Raw genomic sequence first — 21,002 nt, 5'->3', positions numbered from 1 at the left:
TACCTGTTTTAATTAATATTGAATAGACAGGGTTTATTATGAATCACCACAAACCTGTTTTTGTAGACCATGGAGCAACAAACAAAGGAATTATGGGATGCTAGGCAACAAAACATCTTTTATTGTTTTTTCATTCTTTCACTTGTTTCTTGCATTAACAAAGAGAGTACTCAAAACGTACTAAATATCTCACAATGTACTGGTTTCTTGTAAAAACCAAAGATCGAAACGTAGGGGCTTTCTGTGTCCAAAGAATATAAGTTTTACTACAATTTAGTTCTGTCTCTTCTGGTGAAGAGACATTTGGGTTAAGTGAAACATTTCAGTCCTTTCTGCCTATCAGTTTTCTTGTTTGTATGCATGCATGAGTGCTTGCATGTGTGTGTGTACATAGTCTTGAAATTCACCTTAGAAGAATCTGTGAATGAGGGTGCAGATTAGAAGTCTATATGTGTCTGAAGTGCTCCCCCAAATGCATTTTCACACACCCCAGATTTGTCCCTTCTGCCTTGCCTCCAAGGGTTCATAAATATATATATATATATATATATATGTATATATATATATATGTATGTATGTGTGTGTGTATGCAACATATAATAATTAAGAAAAATAGCTGATATACAAAATAATGTGAACACCATGATAGCAGGCAATTTATCACATATTTTAATACATTAATGTATGATATGTAAAAATGTGAACTACTTTGTAATGTCAGACATTTAATTGAGCTATACACAATCTGTCCTCAAATTGTATTCAGCATTAATTTAGCTATTAGTAATCATTACAATTTGGTAGCAACAAATTGTCTTTTTACTTATTTATGCATATATGTGCATATAGGTGTGTTTGTGTGCATATGTGTCAGCAAGATGATTGTGGAAAACAATTGTGAGTATAGTAGAGGCTATTGAATGATGTTAGGTATCTTCTTTAATCATGTTCCAATGTAATTTTTGAGCTAAGGTTTCTCACTGGACTCCCAATGAGGTCTCTCACCAGTTTGTCTAGGCTGGCTGGCCAATGAGCACCAGGAATCCATCCACCTGTTTCTAGTTCTCCAGTATTGGGATTACAGTTGTGCATCATTGTCCCTAACTTGTTTTATAGATTCTAGAGATCAAAATTCAGGACTTTATGCTTGTATAATAAGCACTTTACTGCCTGAGTCATAATAGCCTGACATCAATTTGTCTTTCTGAATGAATGTGTATTTGGCATCATATTGTATCGATGCAGTATATACGTATTTGGAGTTGCAATTTATTTGTGTTCCTTTAAGGAATTCCTTTGATATTACAGAATAGTTTAATCTTGACATATAAATAAATAAGAATAAGAATTAGGAATTCCTATAAGGAATACATATAAAACTGATTTAAAAAATGTTAGAAACTGGAGACATGGCTTAATGGTTAAGAGCAATGACTGTTCTTCCAGAGATTCAAGTTCAATTTCCAGCAACCACATGGTGGCTCACAACCATCTGTAATGGGATCTGATGCCCTTTTCTGGTGTGTCTGGACATAGAGACAGTGTATTCACAAACATAAAATAAATAACAAATAATTCTTTTGTAAAGTTAACACTTTATGCTGGAGTGATTACAATTCCAGATCTTAAGATAAACTACCAGGCAACGGCAATTAAAAGCAATATGGCAGTGCTCCCAAACAGATATGTAGACTAATGGAACAAAATTGAAGACATAAACATGAACACATATAACTTCAGTCACTTAAATTTGACAAAGACAGAAAAGGCATACATTTGATAAAAGGAAACATCTTCCAACAATAATGCTGAGAAAATAGAAAATATCATCTATCTCTGTGAGATGGATGATACCCAGCTGACAAGGACATGATATCAGTAGGAATCTGTACTGACTGGTATTTTCTACTTCACACCAGCCAGCTATATAGTGATGCATAACAATAGTATGATTTTTGAGACTTACCTGTTTAACTCCAACTGAGTGAGATCAAGAAAGGCTGAGCCCATAAAGTCATCTTGCAGTCCAAAATCATAGTCAAATACCTAAGGGGTCGAAGAGATAAAGCATTTCAAAAAAATTTTGGAAAACACTTAAAAGAAGCATACTGATTATAAAAACTGGTTATCTCTTCTACCTAAACAACTGAAACATATATTTTAATTTGTGATCATTTATTATCTAGGGTTTTTTTTTTTAGAATAGATAATCATTTTGGTTTAGACACATTCTTTCTAATCCTTACAAGCATATGTTCAGATTGTTCATTTAATGTAACAAATGCTTTAATTGCTGTTAACTTGATGAATTATTTTTTATTGGATATTTTCTTTACTTACATTTAAAATGTGATCCCCTTTCCTAGTTTTTCCCCTGGAATTCCCCTATCACATCCTCCCCTCCCCCTGCTTCTATGAGAGTGTTCCCCCATCCACCTGCACACTCCCACTTTCCCAGCCTCTAATTCACCTACATTGGGGCATCGGGCCTTCACAAGACAAAGGCCCTCTCCTCCCATTGATGCCCAACAAGGCCATCCTCTGCTACATATGCTGCTACATATGAACCATAGATCCCTCCATGTGTACTCTTTAGTTGGTGGTTTAGTCTCTGGGAGCTCTGGGGGGTCTGGATGGTTGATATTGTGTTCCTATGGGTTGCAAACCCTTTCAGCTCCTTCAGTCGATTCTCTAACCCCTCCATTGGGGACCTTGGGCTCAGTCCAATGGTTGGCTGGAATTATCTGCCTCTGTATTTGTCAGGCTCTAGTAGAGCCTCTCAGGAGACAGCTATATCAGGATCCTGTCAGCAAGCACTTTTGGTATACACAATAGTATCTGCATTTGGTGACTATATAGGGGAGGGATACCCAGGTGCAGCAGTCTCTGGGTAGCCTTTCTTTTAGTCTCTGCTCCACACTTTGTATTTTCTCCTGTGAACATTTTGTTCCCCCTTCTAAGAAGGACCAAAGCACCCACACTTTGATCTTCCTTCTTCTTGAGCTTCATGTGGTCTATGAATTGTATCTTGGGTATTCTGAGCTTTTCAGCTAATATCCAATTATTGGTGAGTGCAAACCAAGTCTGTTCTTTCGTATTTTGGTTACCTCACTCAGGATATGTTCTAGTTCTATCCATTTGCCTGCAAATTTCATGAATTAATTGTATTTAATAGCTGAGCAGTACTCCATTGTGTAAATGTACCACAGTTTCAATATCCATTCCTCTGTTGAAGGGCATCTGGGTTCTTTCTAGCTTTTGGCTATTGTAAATAAGACTGCTATGAACATAGTGGAGTATGTGCCTTGTTATATGTTGGAGAATCTTTTGGGTATATGCCCAGGAGTGGTATAGCTGGGGCCTCAGGTAATACTATGTCCAATATTCTAAGGAACCGACAGACTGCTTTCCAGCGTGCCAGACTGATTTCCAGAGTGGTTGTAACAGTTTGCAATCCCACCAATAATGGAAGAGTGTTCCTCTTTGTCTTCATCCTTGCCAGCATCTGCTGTCACCTGAGTTTTTGATCTTAGCCATTCTGACTGGTGTGAGGTTGAATCTCAGGGTTGTTTTGATTTGCATTTCCCTGATGACTAAGGATGTTAAACATTTCTTTAGGTGCTTCACAGCCATTCAGATTTCCTCAGTTGAGAATTCTGTGTTTAGCTCTGTACCCTATTTTTAATAAGGTTATTTGATTCTCTAGAACATAACTTCTTGAGTTCTTTGTATATATTAGATATAAGCCCTCGATTGGATGTAGGATTAGTAAAGATCTTTTCCCAATTTGTTGGTTGCTGGTTTGTCCTATTGACAGTGTCCTTTGCCTTACAGAAGCTTTGCAATTTTATGAGGTCCCATTTGTCAATTCTTGATCTTAGAGCATAAGCCATTGGTGTTCTGTTCAGGAAAATTTCCCCTGTGCCCATAAGTTCCTGTGTCTTCCACACTTGCTTCTCTATTAGTTTCAGTGTATCTGGTTTTATGTGGAGGTCTGTGATCCACTTGGACTTGACCATTCATTGTACAAGGAGATAAGATTGGATCGATTTGCATTCTTCTACATGTTGACCACCAGTTGAAGCAGCACCTTTTGTTAAAAATGTTGTGTTTTTTCCACTGGTTGGTTTAGCTCCTTTGCCAGAAATCAAGTGACCATAGGTGTATGGATTCATTTCTGGGTCTTCAATTCTATTCCACTGATATATCTGCCTGTCTTTGTACCAAATAACCATACAGTTTTTTTTCACCATTGCTCTGTAATACAGCTTGAAGACAGGGATGATAATTTTCGTAGAAGTTCTTTTATTGCTGAGAATAGTTTTCTCTATCCTGGGTTTTTTGGTATTCCAAATAAATTTGCAAATTGATCTTTCTAACAGTATGAAGAATTGAGTTGGAATTTTGATGGGGATTGCATTGAATCTGTAGATTGCTTTTAGCAAGATGGTCATTTTTAATGTATTAATCCTGTAGATCTATGAGCATGGAAGATCTTTTCATCTTCTGAGGTCTTTTTGGATTTCTTTCTTCAGAGCCTTGAAGTTCTTCTCATACAGATATTTCACTTGCTTGGTTAGAGTCAAACCAAGATATTTTATATTATTTGTGACTAGTGTGAAGGGTGTCATTTCCCTAATTTCTTTTTCATCCTGTTTATCCTTTGAGTAGAGGAAGGCTACAGATTTCTTTGAGTTAATTCTATATCCATCCACTTTGCTGAAGTTGTTCATAAGGTTTACGAGTTCTCAGGTAGAATTTTTGGGATCATTTATGTATACTATCATATCATCTGAAAATATTGATATTTTGACTTCTTCCTTTCCAATTAGTATCATGTTGTCCTTCTTTTGTTGTCTAACTGCTCTAGCTAGAATTTCAAGTACTATATTGAATAGATAGGGAGAAAGTGGGAGGCCTTGTTCAGTCTCTGATTTTAGTGGGATTGCTTCAAGTTACGCTCCATATAGTTTGATGTTGGCTACTGGTTTGCTGCATATTGCTTTTACTATGTTTATGTATGGGCCTTGAATTCCTGATCTTTCCAAAACTTTTAACATGAAGGGATGTTGAATTTTGTAAAATGTTTTCTTAGTATCTAATGAAATAATCATGTGTTTTCTTTTTTTCCTTTGGATTTGTTCTTGTAGTGGGCTGCGTTGATGGATTTCTGGATAGTGAACCATCCCTGCATCCCTGGGATTAAGCCTACTTGATTGTGTTGAATGATCATTTTGATGTGTTCTTGGATTCAGTTAGCAAGAATTTTTTGCATCAATATTCATAAGGGAAATTGGTCTGAAGTTCTCTTTCTTTGTTTTGTCTTTGTGTGGTTTAGGTATCAGATTAATTGTGGCTTCATAGAATGAATTGGATAGTGTTTCTTATGTTACTGTTTTGTGGAATAGTTTGAAGAGTATTGGTATAAGGTCTTCTTTGAAGGTCTGATAGAATTTTGTCCTAAACTCTGGGCTTTTTTTTTTTTTTTTTTTGGTTTGGAAACTGTTAATGATTGCTTCTATTTCTTTAGGGGTTTTAGGACTATTTAGATGGTTTATCTGATCCTGATTTAACTTTAGCACCTGTTAGTTATCTAGAAAATTGTCCATTTCATCAAGATTTTCCAATTTGGTCGAGTAGGCTTTTATAGTAGGATCTGATGATTGTTTGAATATCCTTGTTTCTGTTGTTATGTCTCTCTTCATTTTTGACTTTGTTAATTTTGATACTGTCTCTGTGCCCTCTGGCTAGTTTTGCTAAGGTTTTATCTATCTTGTTGATTTTCTCAAAGAACCAGCTCCTGGTTTTGTTGATTCTCTGTATAGTTCTTTTTGTTTCTTTTTGGTTGTTTTTAGCCTTGAGTTTGATTATTTCCTGCCGCCCACTTCTCTTGGGTGAATTTGCTTTCTTTTGTTCTAGAGCTTTCAGGTGTGCTGTTAAGCTGCTAGTGTATGCTCACTCCAGTTTCTTTTTGGAGACACTCAGAGCTGCGTTTTCCTCTTAGTACTGCTTTCATTGTGCCCCATAAGGTGGGGTATGTGGTGCCTTCATTTTCATAAAATTCTAAAAGTCTTTAGTTTCTTTACTTCTTCCTTGACCCAGTTATCATTGAGTAGAGCACTGTTCAGCTTCTATCTGTTGTGTTTGTTGCTATTGAAGACCAGCCTTAGCCTGTGGTGATCTGATAGAAGGCATGGAATTATTTCAATCTTCTTGTATCTTTTGAGGCCTGTTTTGTGACCAATTATACGGTCAGTTTTGGAAAAGGTACCATGAGATACCTTTGTTTCCATGAGGTGCTGAAACTAAGGCATATTCTTTTGTTTTAGGATAAAATATACTGTAAATATCTGTTAAATTGATTTGGTCCATAACTTCTGTTAGTTCCACTGTGTCTCTGTTTAGTTTCTTTTTCCATGATCTGTCCGTTGATGAGAGTGGGCTGCTGAAGTCTCCCACTATTATATGTGTGCTTTGAACTTCAGTAAAGTTTCTTTTATGAATGTGGGTGCCTTGTGTTTGGAGCATAGATGTTCATAATTGAGAGTTCATCTTCATATATTTTTCTTTGGTGAGTATGAAGAGTTCTTCCTTATCCTTTTTGATAACTTTTGGTTGAATGTCAGTTTCATTTGATATTAAAATGGCTACTCCAGTTTGTTTCTTAGAACCATTTGCTTAGAAAATTTTTTTCTAAGCGTTTTACTCTGAGGTAGTATCTGTCTTTGTCACAGAGGTACATTTTCTGCATGCAGCAAAATGCTGGATCCTGTTTACCTATCCTGTCTGTTAGTCTATATATTTTTATTGGGGAATTGAGTCCATTGATGTTAAGAGAAATTAAGGAAAAGTGATTGTTGTTTCCTGTTATTTTTTATCTTATTTTTATGTTTGTGTGGCTATCTTCTTTTGGGTTTGTTGAAAGAAGATTACTTTCCTGCTTTTTCTAGGGTGTATTTTCCCTCCTTGTGTTGGAGATGTCCATCTGTTATCCTTTGTAGGGCTGGTTTTGTGGGAAAATATTGTGTAAATTTGGTTTTTATCATGGAATATCTTGTTTTCTCTGTCTATGGTAATTGAGAGCTTTTCTGGGTATTTGTGTTCTCTTAGGGCTGTATGATATCTGCCCAGGATCTTCTGGCTTTTATAGTCTCTGGTGTGAAGTCTGGTGTAATTTTGTTATGTCTGCCTTTATATGTTACTTGACCTTTTCCCTTCCTGCTTTTAATTTTCTTTCTTTGTGTTGTTCATTTGGTGCTTTCACTATTATGTGACAGGAGGAATTTCTTTTCTGGTCCAGTCTATTTGGAGTTCTGCAGGCTTCTCGTATGTTCATGGGCATCTCTTTCTCTAGGTTAGGGAAGTTTTCTTCTATAATTTTGTTGAAGATGTTTGCTGGCCCTTTAAGTTGAAAATCTTCATTCTCATCAACTCCTATTATCCGTAGGTTTGGTCTTCTCATTGTGTCCTATATTTCCTGGATGTTTTGAGTTAGGATCCTTTTGCGTTTTGTATTTTCTTTGATTGTTGTGCCAATGTTCTCTATGGAATCTTCTGCACCTGAGATTGTCTCTTCCATCTCTTGTATTCTGTTGCTGATGCTCGCATCTATGACTCCTGACCTCTTTTATAGGTTTTCTATCTCTGGGGTTGTCTCCCATTATGACTTCTTTATTGTTTCTATTTCCATTTTTAGATCCTGGATTTTTTTTCCAATTCCTTCACCTGTTTGTTTGTGTTTTCCTGTTGTTCTTTAAGGGATTTTTGTGATTCCCTTTTAAGAGTGTCTACGTGTTTATCTGTGCTCACCTGTATTTTTTAGAGGGGGTTATTTATGTCTTTTTAAAATTCCTCTATCATCATCATGAGAAGTGATTTTTAGATCCAAATATTGCTTTCCCCATGTGATGGGGTATCCAGGACTTGCTGTGGTGGGAGAACTGGATTCTGATGGTGCCATGTAACCTTAGTTTATTTTGTCTATGTTCTTACACTTGCCTCTCAAAAAAAATGGTTATCTCTAGTGTTACTGCCCTTGCTGTCTTTGACTAGAGCCTGCCCCTCCTGTGATCCTGATTATGTCAGAACTCCTCAGAGTCCAGCTGTCTCTGTGATCCTGAGATCTTGGGTGTGTCAGAGTTCCTGGGAGTCCAGCTGCCTCTGGAATCCTGAAATCCTCTTGTGACCAAGCACCTGAGAACCTGTGATCCTGGGTGTGTTAAAGCACCTGGGAGTCGAGCTTCTCCTGGGTGTTGTGGGACTGGGTGTGGAGCTAGCACCCAAGGTCTGCTTAGGGTACTGGCTCTGACTGGAATGCTATTATCTAGTTATGTTTTATGAAAAATCTATTTTCTGGTTCTGTCTATTTGGAATTCTGTATGCTTCTTTTTCAATAGGCATTTCTTTCTTTAGATTCAGAGATTTTTTTCCCTATGATTCTGTTAAACATACTTTCTATGTTTTTGACTTGTGTTTCTTCTTTTGCCTCCTCTATTCCTATTTTTCATAAACTTGCTCTATTCATAATTTTCAAATTTTTTTTGGATGAATTGTACCTTAACTTCTTTTTCTTTTTTCTTTCCCTTTTTATTCTTCTCTTATACAATATATCTTGACTTCAGTTTTCCCTCCCTCCACTCCTCATGTACCCTCTTCCCAGGTTCTCCCATTGACCCAGGATCTACTGGTCCTCTGTTTCCCTTCAGAAAAGAGCAGGACTCTCAAGGACATCAAACAAACACAGCATAACAAGATTCAATAAGACCAAGCACAAACCCTCATATGAAGACTAGGCAAGGCAACCTAAAAGGAGAAAAGGTTCCTAAGATCAGGGAAAAGACTCAGAGACACCCCTACTTCTGGAGTTAGGAGTTCAAAAACACATCTAGCTAACAACCATAACATATATGTTGAGGACCTAGCCCAGATGCATGCAGGCTCTGTGATTGTTGCTTCTAACTCTGTGGTCCTCTTTGAACCTTATTTAGTTGATTTTGTGGGCCATGCTCTCTTGGTGTCTTTGACCCCCTCCAGCTCCTACAATTCTTCCCCCTTCTCTTCCTCAGGGTTCTCAGATCCCTGAGGGAAGAGACCTGATAGGTATCTCCAGTTTGGGCTCTCTCTGTTCCTTATGTTTAGCTGTGGGTCTCTGCATCTTCTCTGCATAAACTGCCAGAGGAAGCCTCTCTTACGACAACTGGACTAAGCATTTGTCAATGATCATAGCAGAATATTATTAGAAATAATATTTTTGAGTAATTTTTCTGTCCTACATCTCTAGGATATCCAACCTCCTGTTCCTATTCATCCAGGCACTGACTGGTATGGGCTCTTTCTCATAGTATGAGCCTCAAATTAGACCAGCCATTAGTTGACCATTCTCACAAGGTCTGTGCCCCCAGTTGCCCCAGCACATCTTGCAGGAAGTATAGATTGTAGGTCAAATGTTTTGTGGCTGAATTGGTATCCCAGTTCTACCACTGAAAGTCTGGCCTGGTTACAGAAGATGGCCAGTTCAGGCTCCATATCCTCCATCAATTGGCATCCTTGCTAGGTGTCACTCTTATAGAATCCTGAGAGTTTATAATGCACCAGGTTTCCAGATAGCCTGCCCCAAATGCCCTCAAATTCCAACTGTCTCTCCCTATACTCTCTGCTTGCATCCTTCCCTGTGACCTAATCCCTCCTAATCCTATTCCCATCTGCCCCAGTCTGACAGAAAAATCTATTCTGTTTCTCCCTCCCCATGTGTGCTCCTTAGAGCCCTCCTTGTTACTTGGCCTTTCTGGGTCTGTGGATTGTAGCATGAGTATCATTTATCAGTTAATATTCACTTATAAGTGAGTACATACCATGCTTGTCATTCTGTGCTTGGTTACCTCACTCAGGATGATTGTTTTCTAGCTCCATTCATTTGCCTGCAAATTTCATGTCATTTAAAAAATAGTTGAGTAATAAATACTCCATTGTGCAAATGTATGACATTTTGTTTATCTATTCTTCTAAAGAAGGACGTCTATCTAAGTTGTTTCCAGTTTGTGGCTATTAAAAACAAAGCCACTATGAACACAGTTGAACAACTATTCTTGTGGTAGGATGGAGTGTCCTTTAGTATATGCCCAAGAGCATATACTATAGCTGGGTCTTGAAGCAGATTGATTCCCAATTTTCTGAGGAACTACCATATTAATTCCCATAGTGGCTGTACATGTTTGCACTCCCACCAGCAATTGAGGAGTATTTTCCTTGGTCCACATCCTTATCAGCATGAGCCATCACTTGTGTTATGATTTTAGCCAAAGTAGTTTTGATTTGCATTTCACTGATTGCTAAAGATGTTGAACATTTCTTTATGTGTTTCTCAGACATTTGAGATTCATCTGTTGAGAATTCTCTGTTTAGACCAGTATACCATTTTAAAATTGGATTGTCTGTGGATATCTAGTTTATTGAGCTCATTGTATATTTTTGATCCTAGCTTTCTATTGCAATTGGGGTTAGTGGAAATCTTTTCCCATTCTCTGGGCCATTTTAATCTACTGACAATGTCCTTTGGCTTACAGAAGCTTGTTAGTTTCATGAAGTCTTTTATTAATTGTTGAAGTTAATGCATACACTATATAGGTGTCCTGTTCAGGGAGTTGTCTTCTGTACCAATGTATTTGAAACTATTCCCTACTTTCTCGTCTATCAAGTTTTCTGTATTTGGTTTTATGTTGAGGTCTTTTATCTACTCGGACTTGAGTTTTGTGCCAGATGATAGATATGGACCTATTTCAACTCTCCTACATATAGACTTTGACCAGCACCTATTTGTTGAAGATACTTCCTTTTCCCCCCATTGTGTATTTCTGGCCTTTAAAAAAAAATACAGAATCAGGTGTTCATAGATGTGTCAAGGTCTTTGATTAAAATGTGTTGATCAACCTGACTGTTTTATGCCAATAGCATGTAGTTTTTATTACTATTGCTCTGTAGTACAGTTTAAAACCAGAGATGGTGATACCTCTGGAGGTTCCATTATTGTTTTGGATTGTTTTAGATGTCCTTTTTTTTCATATTGTTTTTTAATATTGTTCTTTTGTGGTCTGTAAATATTTGTGTTGGAATTTTGATGGGGATCGAATTGAATCTGTACTATGCTTTTGGTATGATGACCATTTTAACTATGCTTATCCTACTGATCCACCAGCATGGGAGATTGTTCCATCTTCTGATATCTTTCTTCAGTAACTTGAAGTTGTTGTCATACAGGTCTTTATGACAATTTTTAAGGATGTTGTTTCCCTGATTTTCTTCTCAGTACATTTGCCATTTGTATGTAGAGGTCTACTGATTTTTCTTTTTTTTTTTTTTTTTTTTTTTTTTTTTTTTTTTTTTTTTTTTTTTTTTTTTTTTTTTTTTTTTTTTTAAGATTTATTTATTTATTATATGTAAGTACACTATAGCTGTCTTCAGACATTCCAGAAGAGGGCGCCAGATCTCGTTACGGATGGTTGTGAGCCACCATGTGGTTGCTGGGATTTGAACTCTGGACCTTCGGAAGAGCAGTCGGGTGCTCTTACCCACTGAGCCATCTCACCAGCCCCTGATTTTTCTTTTTAAGTTAATCTTGTAGCCAGATACTCTGCTTTATCAGCTATAAATGTTCCTTGCTAGAATTTTTGGAGTCACTTATTATACCATCATATCATCTGCTAATAGTAATATTTTGGCTGTGAGGCCAAATCTTGTAAGTTCAGACTCCATTTTAGAGAACCTGACCTAAATTTGAACTCAGGTAAACTAACAGGCTGGTACCTAGCATTGGTTTCCAAGTCTCCCCACCCCACCTCTCCACCGCAACAAACAAAACCTGAGCCTAGCTCCAGTCTCTAGGCTAATCCCCAACAAGACCAGCATCTCCAGGTTATTCCCCCAACAAACCTGGACCTCCAGGTTACAAGCCTACTCCCTGCCTAATGACCACCAATGCAGAGGGAAACAGAAATTAAGTTTATGATATGACTCCCAGCACCAGCCAATTATGTTAAAGGCCAAAGTAGCTTTCCAATTAGATGCTTGCACATGTACTCCCTGCTTGCCACTTGCTATAAAGTAGACATTCGAGGCTCCACCACCACCAAAACTGTCCTGTTTGATGGAGAGTGGGGTGAGCTAACTTGAATAAAGACCCTGCTGTGAGTTTATCAGATCAGTTCCTGTCTGGCTCTTCTGGGGTCACTAATATCTTCCTGGCACTACAGACTTCTTGGTTTCCAATTTGTATGCCCTTGATTTCAGTTGTCTTATTGTTCTAGCTAGAATTTCAAGTACTATATTGAATAGGTATGGAAAAAAATAGACAGCCTTTTTTGTCTTGTTTCTGGTTTTGTGGAATTGCTTTGTATTTCTCTCCATTTAATCTCCCACACACACACACACCACACCACCACCACCACCACCACCACCACAGGGCAGTCTTTTTTTTTTTTAATATTTTTTTATTATGTATTTTCCTCAATTACATTTCCAGTGCTATCCCAAAAGTCCCCCATACCCTCCCCCCCACTTCCCTACCCACCCAGTCCCATTTTTTGGCCCTGGCGTTCCCCTGTACTGGGGCATATAAAGTTTGCATATCCAATGGGTCTCTCATTCCAGTGAAGGCCGACTAGGCCATCTTTTGATACAATGCAGCTAGAGTCAAGAGCTCTGGGGTACTGATTAGTTCATAATGTTGTTGCACATACAGGGTTGCAGATCTCTTTAGTTCCTTGGATACTTTCTCTAGCTCCTCCTTTGGGGGCCCTGTGATCCATCCAATAGCTGACTATGAGCATCCACTTATGTGTTTGCTAGGCCCTGGCCTAGTCTCACAAGAGACAGGTATATCAGGGTCCTTTCAGCAAACGCTTGCTAGTGTATGCAATGGTGTCATCGTTTGGAGGCTAGTTATGGGATGGATCCCTGGACCTAACCCTCTCTTGGGCATATATCCAGAAGATGTCCCAACTGGTAAGAAGGACACATGCTCCACTATGTTCATAGCAGCCTTATTTATAATAGCCAGAAGCTGGAAAGAACCCAGATGCCCCTCAACAGAGGAATGGATACAAAAAATGTGGTACTGTGTAAAGGTTATCCTTATATTATTCCAATGCTGATTTCTCTGTCCCCATATCTTGTAGCTAACCAGAAATGGCATTGTAATACTTATTCTAAGAATCTCCTGCCTCAAGTATGTGTAAACATGGCTCCCCATTATTTCTCTGAATTGTTAATAAAAGCTCATAACCCAATAGCTGGGCAGAAGATGGAATAGGGCTGGGCTCCAGTCAGTCAGGGGAAGAGGAGAGAGAGAGAGAGACAGAGAGAGACAGAGAGAGACAGAGAGAGACAGAGAGAGACAGAGAGAGACAGAGAGAGACAGAGAGACAGAGAGACAGAGAGACAGAGAGCATTAAGAGGGGATCCAGGCATGAGTGGAGTCGAGATGAGACATCATGGAAAAGCACCTGGAGCCCAGAGAGTCAGACCAATACAAAAATGCAAATATTGTAGGGATTTTGGCTGATAAATAGGCAGATTAGCTCAAAGAATTAGAATAGATAATTAACTTCCCAGCTATTGAGCTATAAAGCTTATCAAATAAATCGTATAGTCTCTGACTCATCCATTTAGAAGCTGCCCGGGGAGGGGGGACTTTTACAAATACATTCACAGCATGCTGATCATGGAGAGCATTGGATAGCTAATGTTGTTTTGAGGGAAGGAGTAAAGACCCAAGAAAGAAGGTGCAATGCTCAATGGGTACAGATATTCCCAGAGATAGGGCATGGCCATCAGATCATAGCAATCAAGAGCAGATATGTGGCCAGATGTGCCTAGATCAGCTTCTTGATTTCATACTTGAGCATCATACTCATACCTCATCTGGTAGTATATGGCAACATGGACTTGGTGCTGAAAGTCACTGCCTGCTGCAGAATCAAACCTCAGGCTGCTCATACTGACCCTCTGGCACACCCACCCAGCCAAGCCCCCAGTGAACCCCTTTCCTACCTCCCCTGTATGGCTTCTACCATCCAGTATAGAAACCATCCTGTAGAGAGCTCTTAGTGCCTCTTCAAGGATATAGGCAAAATTCTGACATTGGGATAGGACAAGGAACTAGGCTCAATATTTTTACCATCTTGATTAAGTCCCTGAATGGCATGGAACCTTTCTTTATGCCTTGTTTTTGTTCCTTGACTATTTTGTTTATGCCTTGTTTGTTCCTTGACCTAGAACTGACCATATTCTATGCATGTACTTATATTTGTATAAAATCAGTTTGGGAAAAAAATGAAGAAATTTGCTTCACCACTTGCTAGAGTCGTACTATAGTATTGTCTAATTGTCTTTTCTTTCTTTAACCCTCTCTCCTTCCTCCCTTGAGACCTTGTTGACTGACTGAGCAGTCTTGGTTACCATCCATTTAATTTGATGTTGGCTACAGGTTTGCTTATAAAATTTTAAAAATTATTTAAAATGCTTTAAAAATTGCCTTTATTATGTTATGCCATCTTCCTTGTATCCCTACTCTCTTCCATATTTTTATCATGAAGGGGTTTTGGTTTTCGCCACAGACTTTTTCAACATCATTTTTTTTCTTTTTGTTTGTTCTTATAGTGGATTACATTGATGGATTTTCATATGTTGATGAAAGAAAGAAAACTAAATTCAAGGCTTCAAAGCCCTAGCCAGAAGGTTTATTCAAAGTCCTAGTCAGAAGGTTTACAGACTTAAAGCTATAAAGATAAGAGAGTCAGGCCGACACAAAGGCTGTAAAGTCATCCCAGGAGCCAACTAGTCATTGAGATAAGAAAGGCATGCAAGGACAATCTCCTGACAAGCTCAGATGAATAATGGGCCACCTGCTCGTATGGTTTGAGTTTAGCCAGATTGTCCTGCCAACAAAGATAAACACCCTCCCTTTAGAGTTACTGTCACATACTGCTTGCTGATGTTTAAGCTGCCCACTTGTGTGTAACTGTGCCAATTTCCCCTATCCCCCACTCCTTTCCTATATAAACCCCTAACTTTTGAGCCTTAGGGTCGACTCCCCTGTCTCCTGCGTGAGATACGTGTTGACTCGGAGCTCCATTCATTAAACTGCCTCGTGTGTTTGTATCAAGACTGTTTCTTGTGATTCCTTGGGTGTGCGCCATCTCAGGACTCGAGTGGAGGTCTCCCCACTAGGGTCTCTCATTGAAAGATCCCTGCATCTCTGAGATAAAGCTTACTTGGTTATGGTAAATCATCTTTTTGATGTGTTCTTAGGTTTAGTTTGTGAATATTTTATTGAGTATTTCTGTATCTATTTTCATAAGGAAAATTGGCCTGTAATTCTCTTTCTTTGTTTAATCTTAGTGTGGTTTGGGTATCAGGGTAACTATGGCTTCATAAAGTGAGTTTGGGGATGTTCCTTCTGTTTCTATTTAGTGAAATCATTTTAGGAATACTGGTATTAAAGTATTCTTTGAAAGTCTAGTTAAATTCTGTAGTAAAATCATCTGGTCCTGGGCTGGTTTTGGTTGGGAGACTTTTAATGTCTCTTTTCTTTCTTTCTTATTTTTTTTTTTTAGGGGTTATAGGTCTATTTAATTTATCTGATCCTGATTTTACATGGTAATTGGTATCTCTCAATAAATGGTATACATTTATTGACTTTTACATTTTCAGATTTTCCAATTTTATTGAGTATAGATTTCTAAAGTATTATCTATTGATTCTTTGGATCTCCTGTCTCTGTTGTTATGTCCTCCTTTTCCTTTCTGATTTTGTTAATTTGGATATACTCTCTTTGAATTTTAGTTAGTTTGGATAAGGGTTTGTCTAACTTGTTGATGTTCTCGAGGAACCAACTCTTTGTTTCATTGATTCTTTGTTTCTATTTTATTGATTTTAGCCCTCAGTTTTATTATTCCTGCTGTCTACTCCTCTTGGGTGTGCTTCCTTCTTTTTGTTCTGAAGCTCTCAGGTATTTTGTTAAGTTGCTAATAAGAGATCTCTCCTACTTTTTTCAGATGATTTTTCTGTTTATTTATAAATAAGACAGAAATCAAAGCAGCATTAATTTAGGAGAACAAAAGTTAGACAAAACCAGATCATGGCAAGGTTTGTGAGCATCCAGTAGTGAAGTATGCAGAGCCAGTATCAAGTGTCCTACATGGTGAAGCATCTCTGCAGCTGCTGAGGCCCCTCCATCCTACTAGGTTGGCAGCCAGGCAGTAGAGGAAATACTATTGACTTCACGACCTCAGGCCCATCCTGGCCACCAGTGTAGGAAGTCCCATGAATTTGCTCTAGTCAATCTCTCAATTTCATTATCACATGAAGCTTTAACTCTTCTGTCCAAAGTCCTCAGAGAATTTCTTTACATTCAGGAGGTCATCTGCATTCACTGTGGGCTGGGTAGTGGCCAAAGACTGGATCATGTCCAACATGCAAACCACAGGCGCTAAGAGTTTATCAACAGAGACTCCATCCAGTCATCTCTATGGCCCCTGGATCTCCTGGAAAACATGGGGTCAGAATATCATCAATCATAACACTAGGGTTGGTTCGAGAAGGGCCACAAACCTTCTTGAAGTGTGTTGTTGACGGTACTTTTCTGACTGGTTGCATGAGGGAGTCCCTCACAATGATGCTGATATCTGCTCCTGAGTAGCTTTCTGTCTTATAGGCTAGCTCGTGAATGTTAGCATCTGTGAGGTTGTGGGGTGTGCTTCCCAGTAACCGAAACATCTGGGCACAGGCCATTTCCTCTGGCAATGGGATATAAATTCGCTTTTCAAACCTCCTCCTGATGGCTGAATCCAATACCCAAGGGATGTTTGTGGCACCAAGAACAAGAGTCCCATCATTATGATGTCCCACTCCTTGCATCTGGACCAAGAACTCTATTTTGATCCTACAGGCGGCCTCACTCTCATTTTTGTTCCATGACCCACAGAGGGAATCCACCTCATCAATGAAGATGATGGAAGACTTATTCTGCCTGGCCAGCTCAAGCAGGTTCTTGATTAGCTTCTCACTTTTCCCCAGCCACTTAGACATCAGATTCAAGGAGGACATAGAGAAGAAGGTGAAATTGTTGCCTTCTGTTGCCATGGCTTTTGCCAGGTAGGACTTGCCTATGCCTGGGGACCCAAACAGGTATATCTCACCAAAAAGTGTGTTTGCCTGTGAAGAAGTGTGTGAATTTAATTGGCAAAATCACAGCTTCTTTGAGAACCTCTTTAACCCCCTCCAGCCCAGCTACATCATTCCATCTTATGTTAGGCTTCTCCATCACAACAGCACCCATCAATTGTTCTTGTAATTTCTTTTTCTCTGGATTATCCCTTTTGCTGTCACTGTCACTACCCTTGCCTTCACTCTGATTCTCTTTCACTGGCTTCTTTCCATATTTCTCTTTGTTTCGTAAATAATCCTTAAGCTTCTCTGCTCTCTCTAGGTACTGCATGCACTTTACTTGAATGCTCTCCTTGGCCTTGTAACTATGTGCTTCATATTTGATGGCGTGGAGGAAATACTCCACAGCATGCTCGTAGTTCTTGGCTTTGTCCTCTTCTGTGGCTTTTGTCACCAGATTGATGGCTTTCTGGAGGGTTGACGTTGTCATTTCATATACTAGGTCTGCCCCACATCTCATGGTGCTGCTTGCAGCCTTGATCCGGCCTGGAAGAACCGAGATGGTGTGTCCACAGCTTAGGAGCCTGTTAGGACTCTCGGTGTGAGCAGGGTTCTCCTATTGTTTTTTGAAGGCACTTAGTGCTATGAACTTTCCTTTTAATACTGCTTTCATTGTATCCTGTAAGTTTCAGTATGTTGTGTAGTCATCTTTATTGAACTATAAAAGGTTTCAATTTCTTTCTGTATATCTGTCTTGACGATGTTTTCTTTTTTTTTTTTTTTTTGGGGTACAGTAGTAGTCTTTTTGTTATTTTGATCACTGTTGAAATCCAGCTTTTATCTATAGTAGTCTAATAGGATGCAGAGAGCTATTTCATATTTTGTTTGTATCTGTTAAAACTTTCTTTTTAACCAAGTTTGTGGTAATTTTGGAGAAAGGTCTGCAAGGTGCTTAGAACAAGGTATATTCTTTTTTGTTTGAGTGAGACATTTTGTTGATAACTGTTAGGTTCATATGGTTTTAATGCCAGTTAGATTCAATATTTCTCTATTTAGTTTTGCCTAATGTATTCCACCTGCATGTCTGTGGCCTGCAGAGAACAGAAGGGGGCATTGGATACCCTGTAACTGGCTGTGAAACTCTGTGTGGATGCAAACTCTTGTGTTCTGGAAGAACAGCCATCTCTCCGGCCCTGTGTATAGTTCCACTCATCTCAAACCAGAACAATTTCATACCATTTCTTTCTGTATAGTTGAGATAGATTATTTATTTTGTTGCTTTGAGCTTAATAGCATATCCATTTTGAAATATAACTTTTGACAATTGATTTTGTATATGTGTATAGGAAGTACTCTTCCTTGAGCACAAAGAACAGAAAACACACAATGTCTAATATAATTTTGCTAAGTCCATTTGTGGCCTTATGTCATCTGGAGAACTATATGAGTTTTATTGACACTATCCCACTAAAGAATATAAGTGTATCCCTGAAGAAATTAAAAATAAATTCCCTTACTATCTCTTTTTAATGTGAGGATGCACAGCCTGGTCTTTTCTTCCCTACTGCATTCTTCACAGTCAACCCTCACTGTTCCCTCAGAGCAGAACCTCTTCACAGCCCATTCATCCTATATCTCTTTATGATGAAAGCTATGGTCTCACCCTGCTTTGGGGAGAGTGAGGAGTAAAGAGACATGCCTCAGATAATGGAGGATGGGCTTCTCCACAGGTGGAGAAAGGCTGCCATTTGTGTAATGAGTACTCAGTCACCACACATTTTGTGTTGACATAGTTTATTAATTCTATTTCATTGATTTTCTTTCACCAGTGTTCACTTCAGACATTTTCTTATGCAAACTATGTCTATTTTCCCCATGAAGGATTCTAGGAGCCTATTGATCGTAAGCTTTTGAAAGTTTTCCTTTCATTGCTACCATAAACAGAGTTGCTAGTATATTAATTAATTAATTAATTAATTAATTTACTTTACATCCAAATTACTCTTCCAATTCCTCTGTCACATAGTCCATCCCCCATCCTCCTCCCCTTCTTCTCTGAGAGGGTCGAAGACCTCCCCACCCCCCCGTGTATCCTTCCACCCAGGCACATCGAGTCCTTGCAGAGCTAGTGCATCCTCTCCCACTGATGCCAGGCAAGGCAGCCCATTCAGGGGAGTGTATTCTACAGATAGGCAACAGCTTTAGGGATATCTCCCAATCCTATTGTTGGGAGATCCACATGAAGATTGAGCTGCACATCTGCTACATAAAGTTACTAGTATTTTAATAACATCTTATTAATTATGTTTCCTCTCCATGAGTTATTCTTGAGTATTCTACTGTGTTCTGTTTTGATTTTTGTTGTGTGATAGCACCATGACAACCTTGGGGGAGAAAAAAGTTTTATTTCAGTTACTTATCTATATCACAATTTGTTGCTTAGGGAGGTCAGGTCTGTACTGAAGCAGGAACCATGGAAGAAATTTGGTCAGTGACTCATTCTCTGGCTCTCTCCTTTAAACAGACCAACCTGCTATGCTCAATACTACCCAGAGTGGGTTGGGTCTCCTCAAAACAATCATCCATCAAGACAGTTCCTCATACACATTGGCACAGACAATCTGATTGGGGAAAATGTCAGGTGTCTTCTTCCCAAGTAGCTCTAGATGGTATAAAGCTGAGATGGAGGGAATCAACTGGAAGCTATACATCAAAGACTTGTGAGTGGGGGAAATGTGTATTAGCATATAGCAACTATATGAGTCTTAGGGCTCATGGATGAGGAACAACAATTTAGAGAAAAGGGTGGTTTGTACCCTCTGATGGCAGAAGTAGAGAAAGAATTGCACACAGAATAGACATCCAGAACATAGGCACAACAAAAATATATGCATCTAGTGAAAGACTAAAGGGAATCTTGGTACCAAAATGAAATAAGGAAACATGGCTTCTTCATTGCTGAGGTTGTGGTTCTTTAAGTTCCTTAAGAGCATCTTTTAGGTTTTTGACTTTCTACAACTAAATCAGATGACAGAAAAGCCTCTTTTTATCATATCTGGAGGTAATAAAGTACTTTTCCCTCAACCCCATTATCTTTGCCCTCTTCATTTGTCAAAGAAAAGACCTTGCTTGTAACAAGAAAGGATAAGTCTTAAAGCAGCATAATTTATTTTCTTCTCAGTTCCCCTGATAAAATATTTATTTTTTAAAAATCTAAAGACAAAAAGGTGAGACACACACACACCCGCACCCCTCCCCAATTATGCCTGGTGGTTGGCTGAAGCCACTGTGATGATCAAGTATATGGTAGAGAGATGGGAAAGACAGAAAAACAGCAGTATGTGACTGCTCTGGAGAAGGATGGAACTGGAGATGGGATGCTGGTGAATGATGAGAGAGAGGGCTGAAGTCCACATGCTGAGCAGTAGGGTCAGTAGGATAGTGTGCAACATCTCCTTACTGCCATGGGATCACCCTGGCTCTGAGCAATGATGGAGGCTGAAGAAAGGAAAGGTACACTTTCTGGATTGGACCTCCTCAATGGACCATGGTGGTTTGTGATGCCATTAGAAGCCATGTTGGAGTATGTGGTCCAAACTACTGCCCTAGACCACAAAGAACTCTGAGATCCATGTGGACTTATGCAATCTGTGTCACTGTCTGACGCCTTTGTAATATCCTCGGACTTTGCTGCCTTCAGTGGCCATGTTGACGTGATTAGCATATGTAGCCAGACAACTGAGGCCATAACTAGGCCTGAGATCTGTGCAGCTGCTGAGGGCCATGAGTGGGTAGAGGATCCAGATACAAACAAAGGCTATTTTGATGTATGTAGAACATGT

At 39.0% G+C, this 21,002-nt stretch overlaps 1 protein-coding gene and 1 pseudogene across 1 annotated transcript in view; both read right to left on the bottom strand.

Annotated features, from left to right (window-relative positions):
* Positions 1–21,002, bottom strand: part of Mctp1 (multiple C2 and transmembrane domain containing 1) — a 594,489-nt gene that overhangs the window by 291,343 nt on the left and 282,144 nt on the right. Inside the window, exon 4 of the mRNA XM_021180105.2 lies at positions 1,967–2,046. Within this exon, the coding sequence (XP_021035764.2) occupies positions 1,967–2,046 (80 nt within the window). The remainder of the gene's footprint in view (positions 1–1,966; positions 2,047–21,002) is intronic.
* Positions 16,365–17,650, bottom strand: LOC110307860 (annotated as a pseudogene).

The sequence above is a fragment of the Mus caroli genome, chromosome 13 (assembly GCF_900094665.2).
Source record: "Mus caroli chromosome 13, CAROLI_EIJ_v1.1, whole genome shotgun sequence".
Classification (NCBI taxonomy): domain Eukaryota; kingdom Metazoa; phylum Chordata; class Mammalia; order Rodentia; family Muridae; genus Mus; species Mus caroli.
This window is presented reverse-complemented; position numbering and strand designations above follow the sequence as displayed.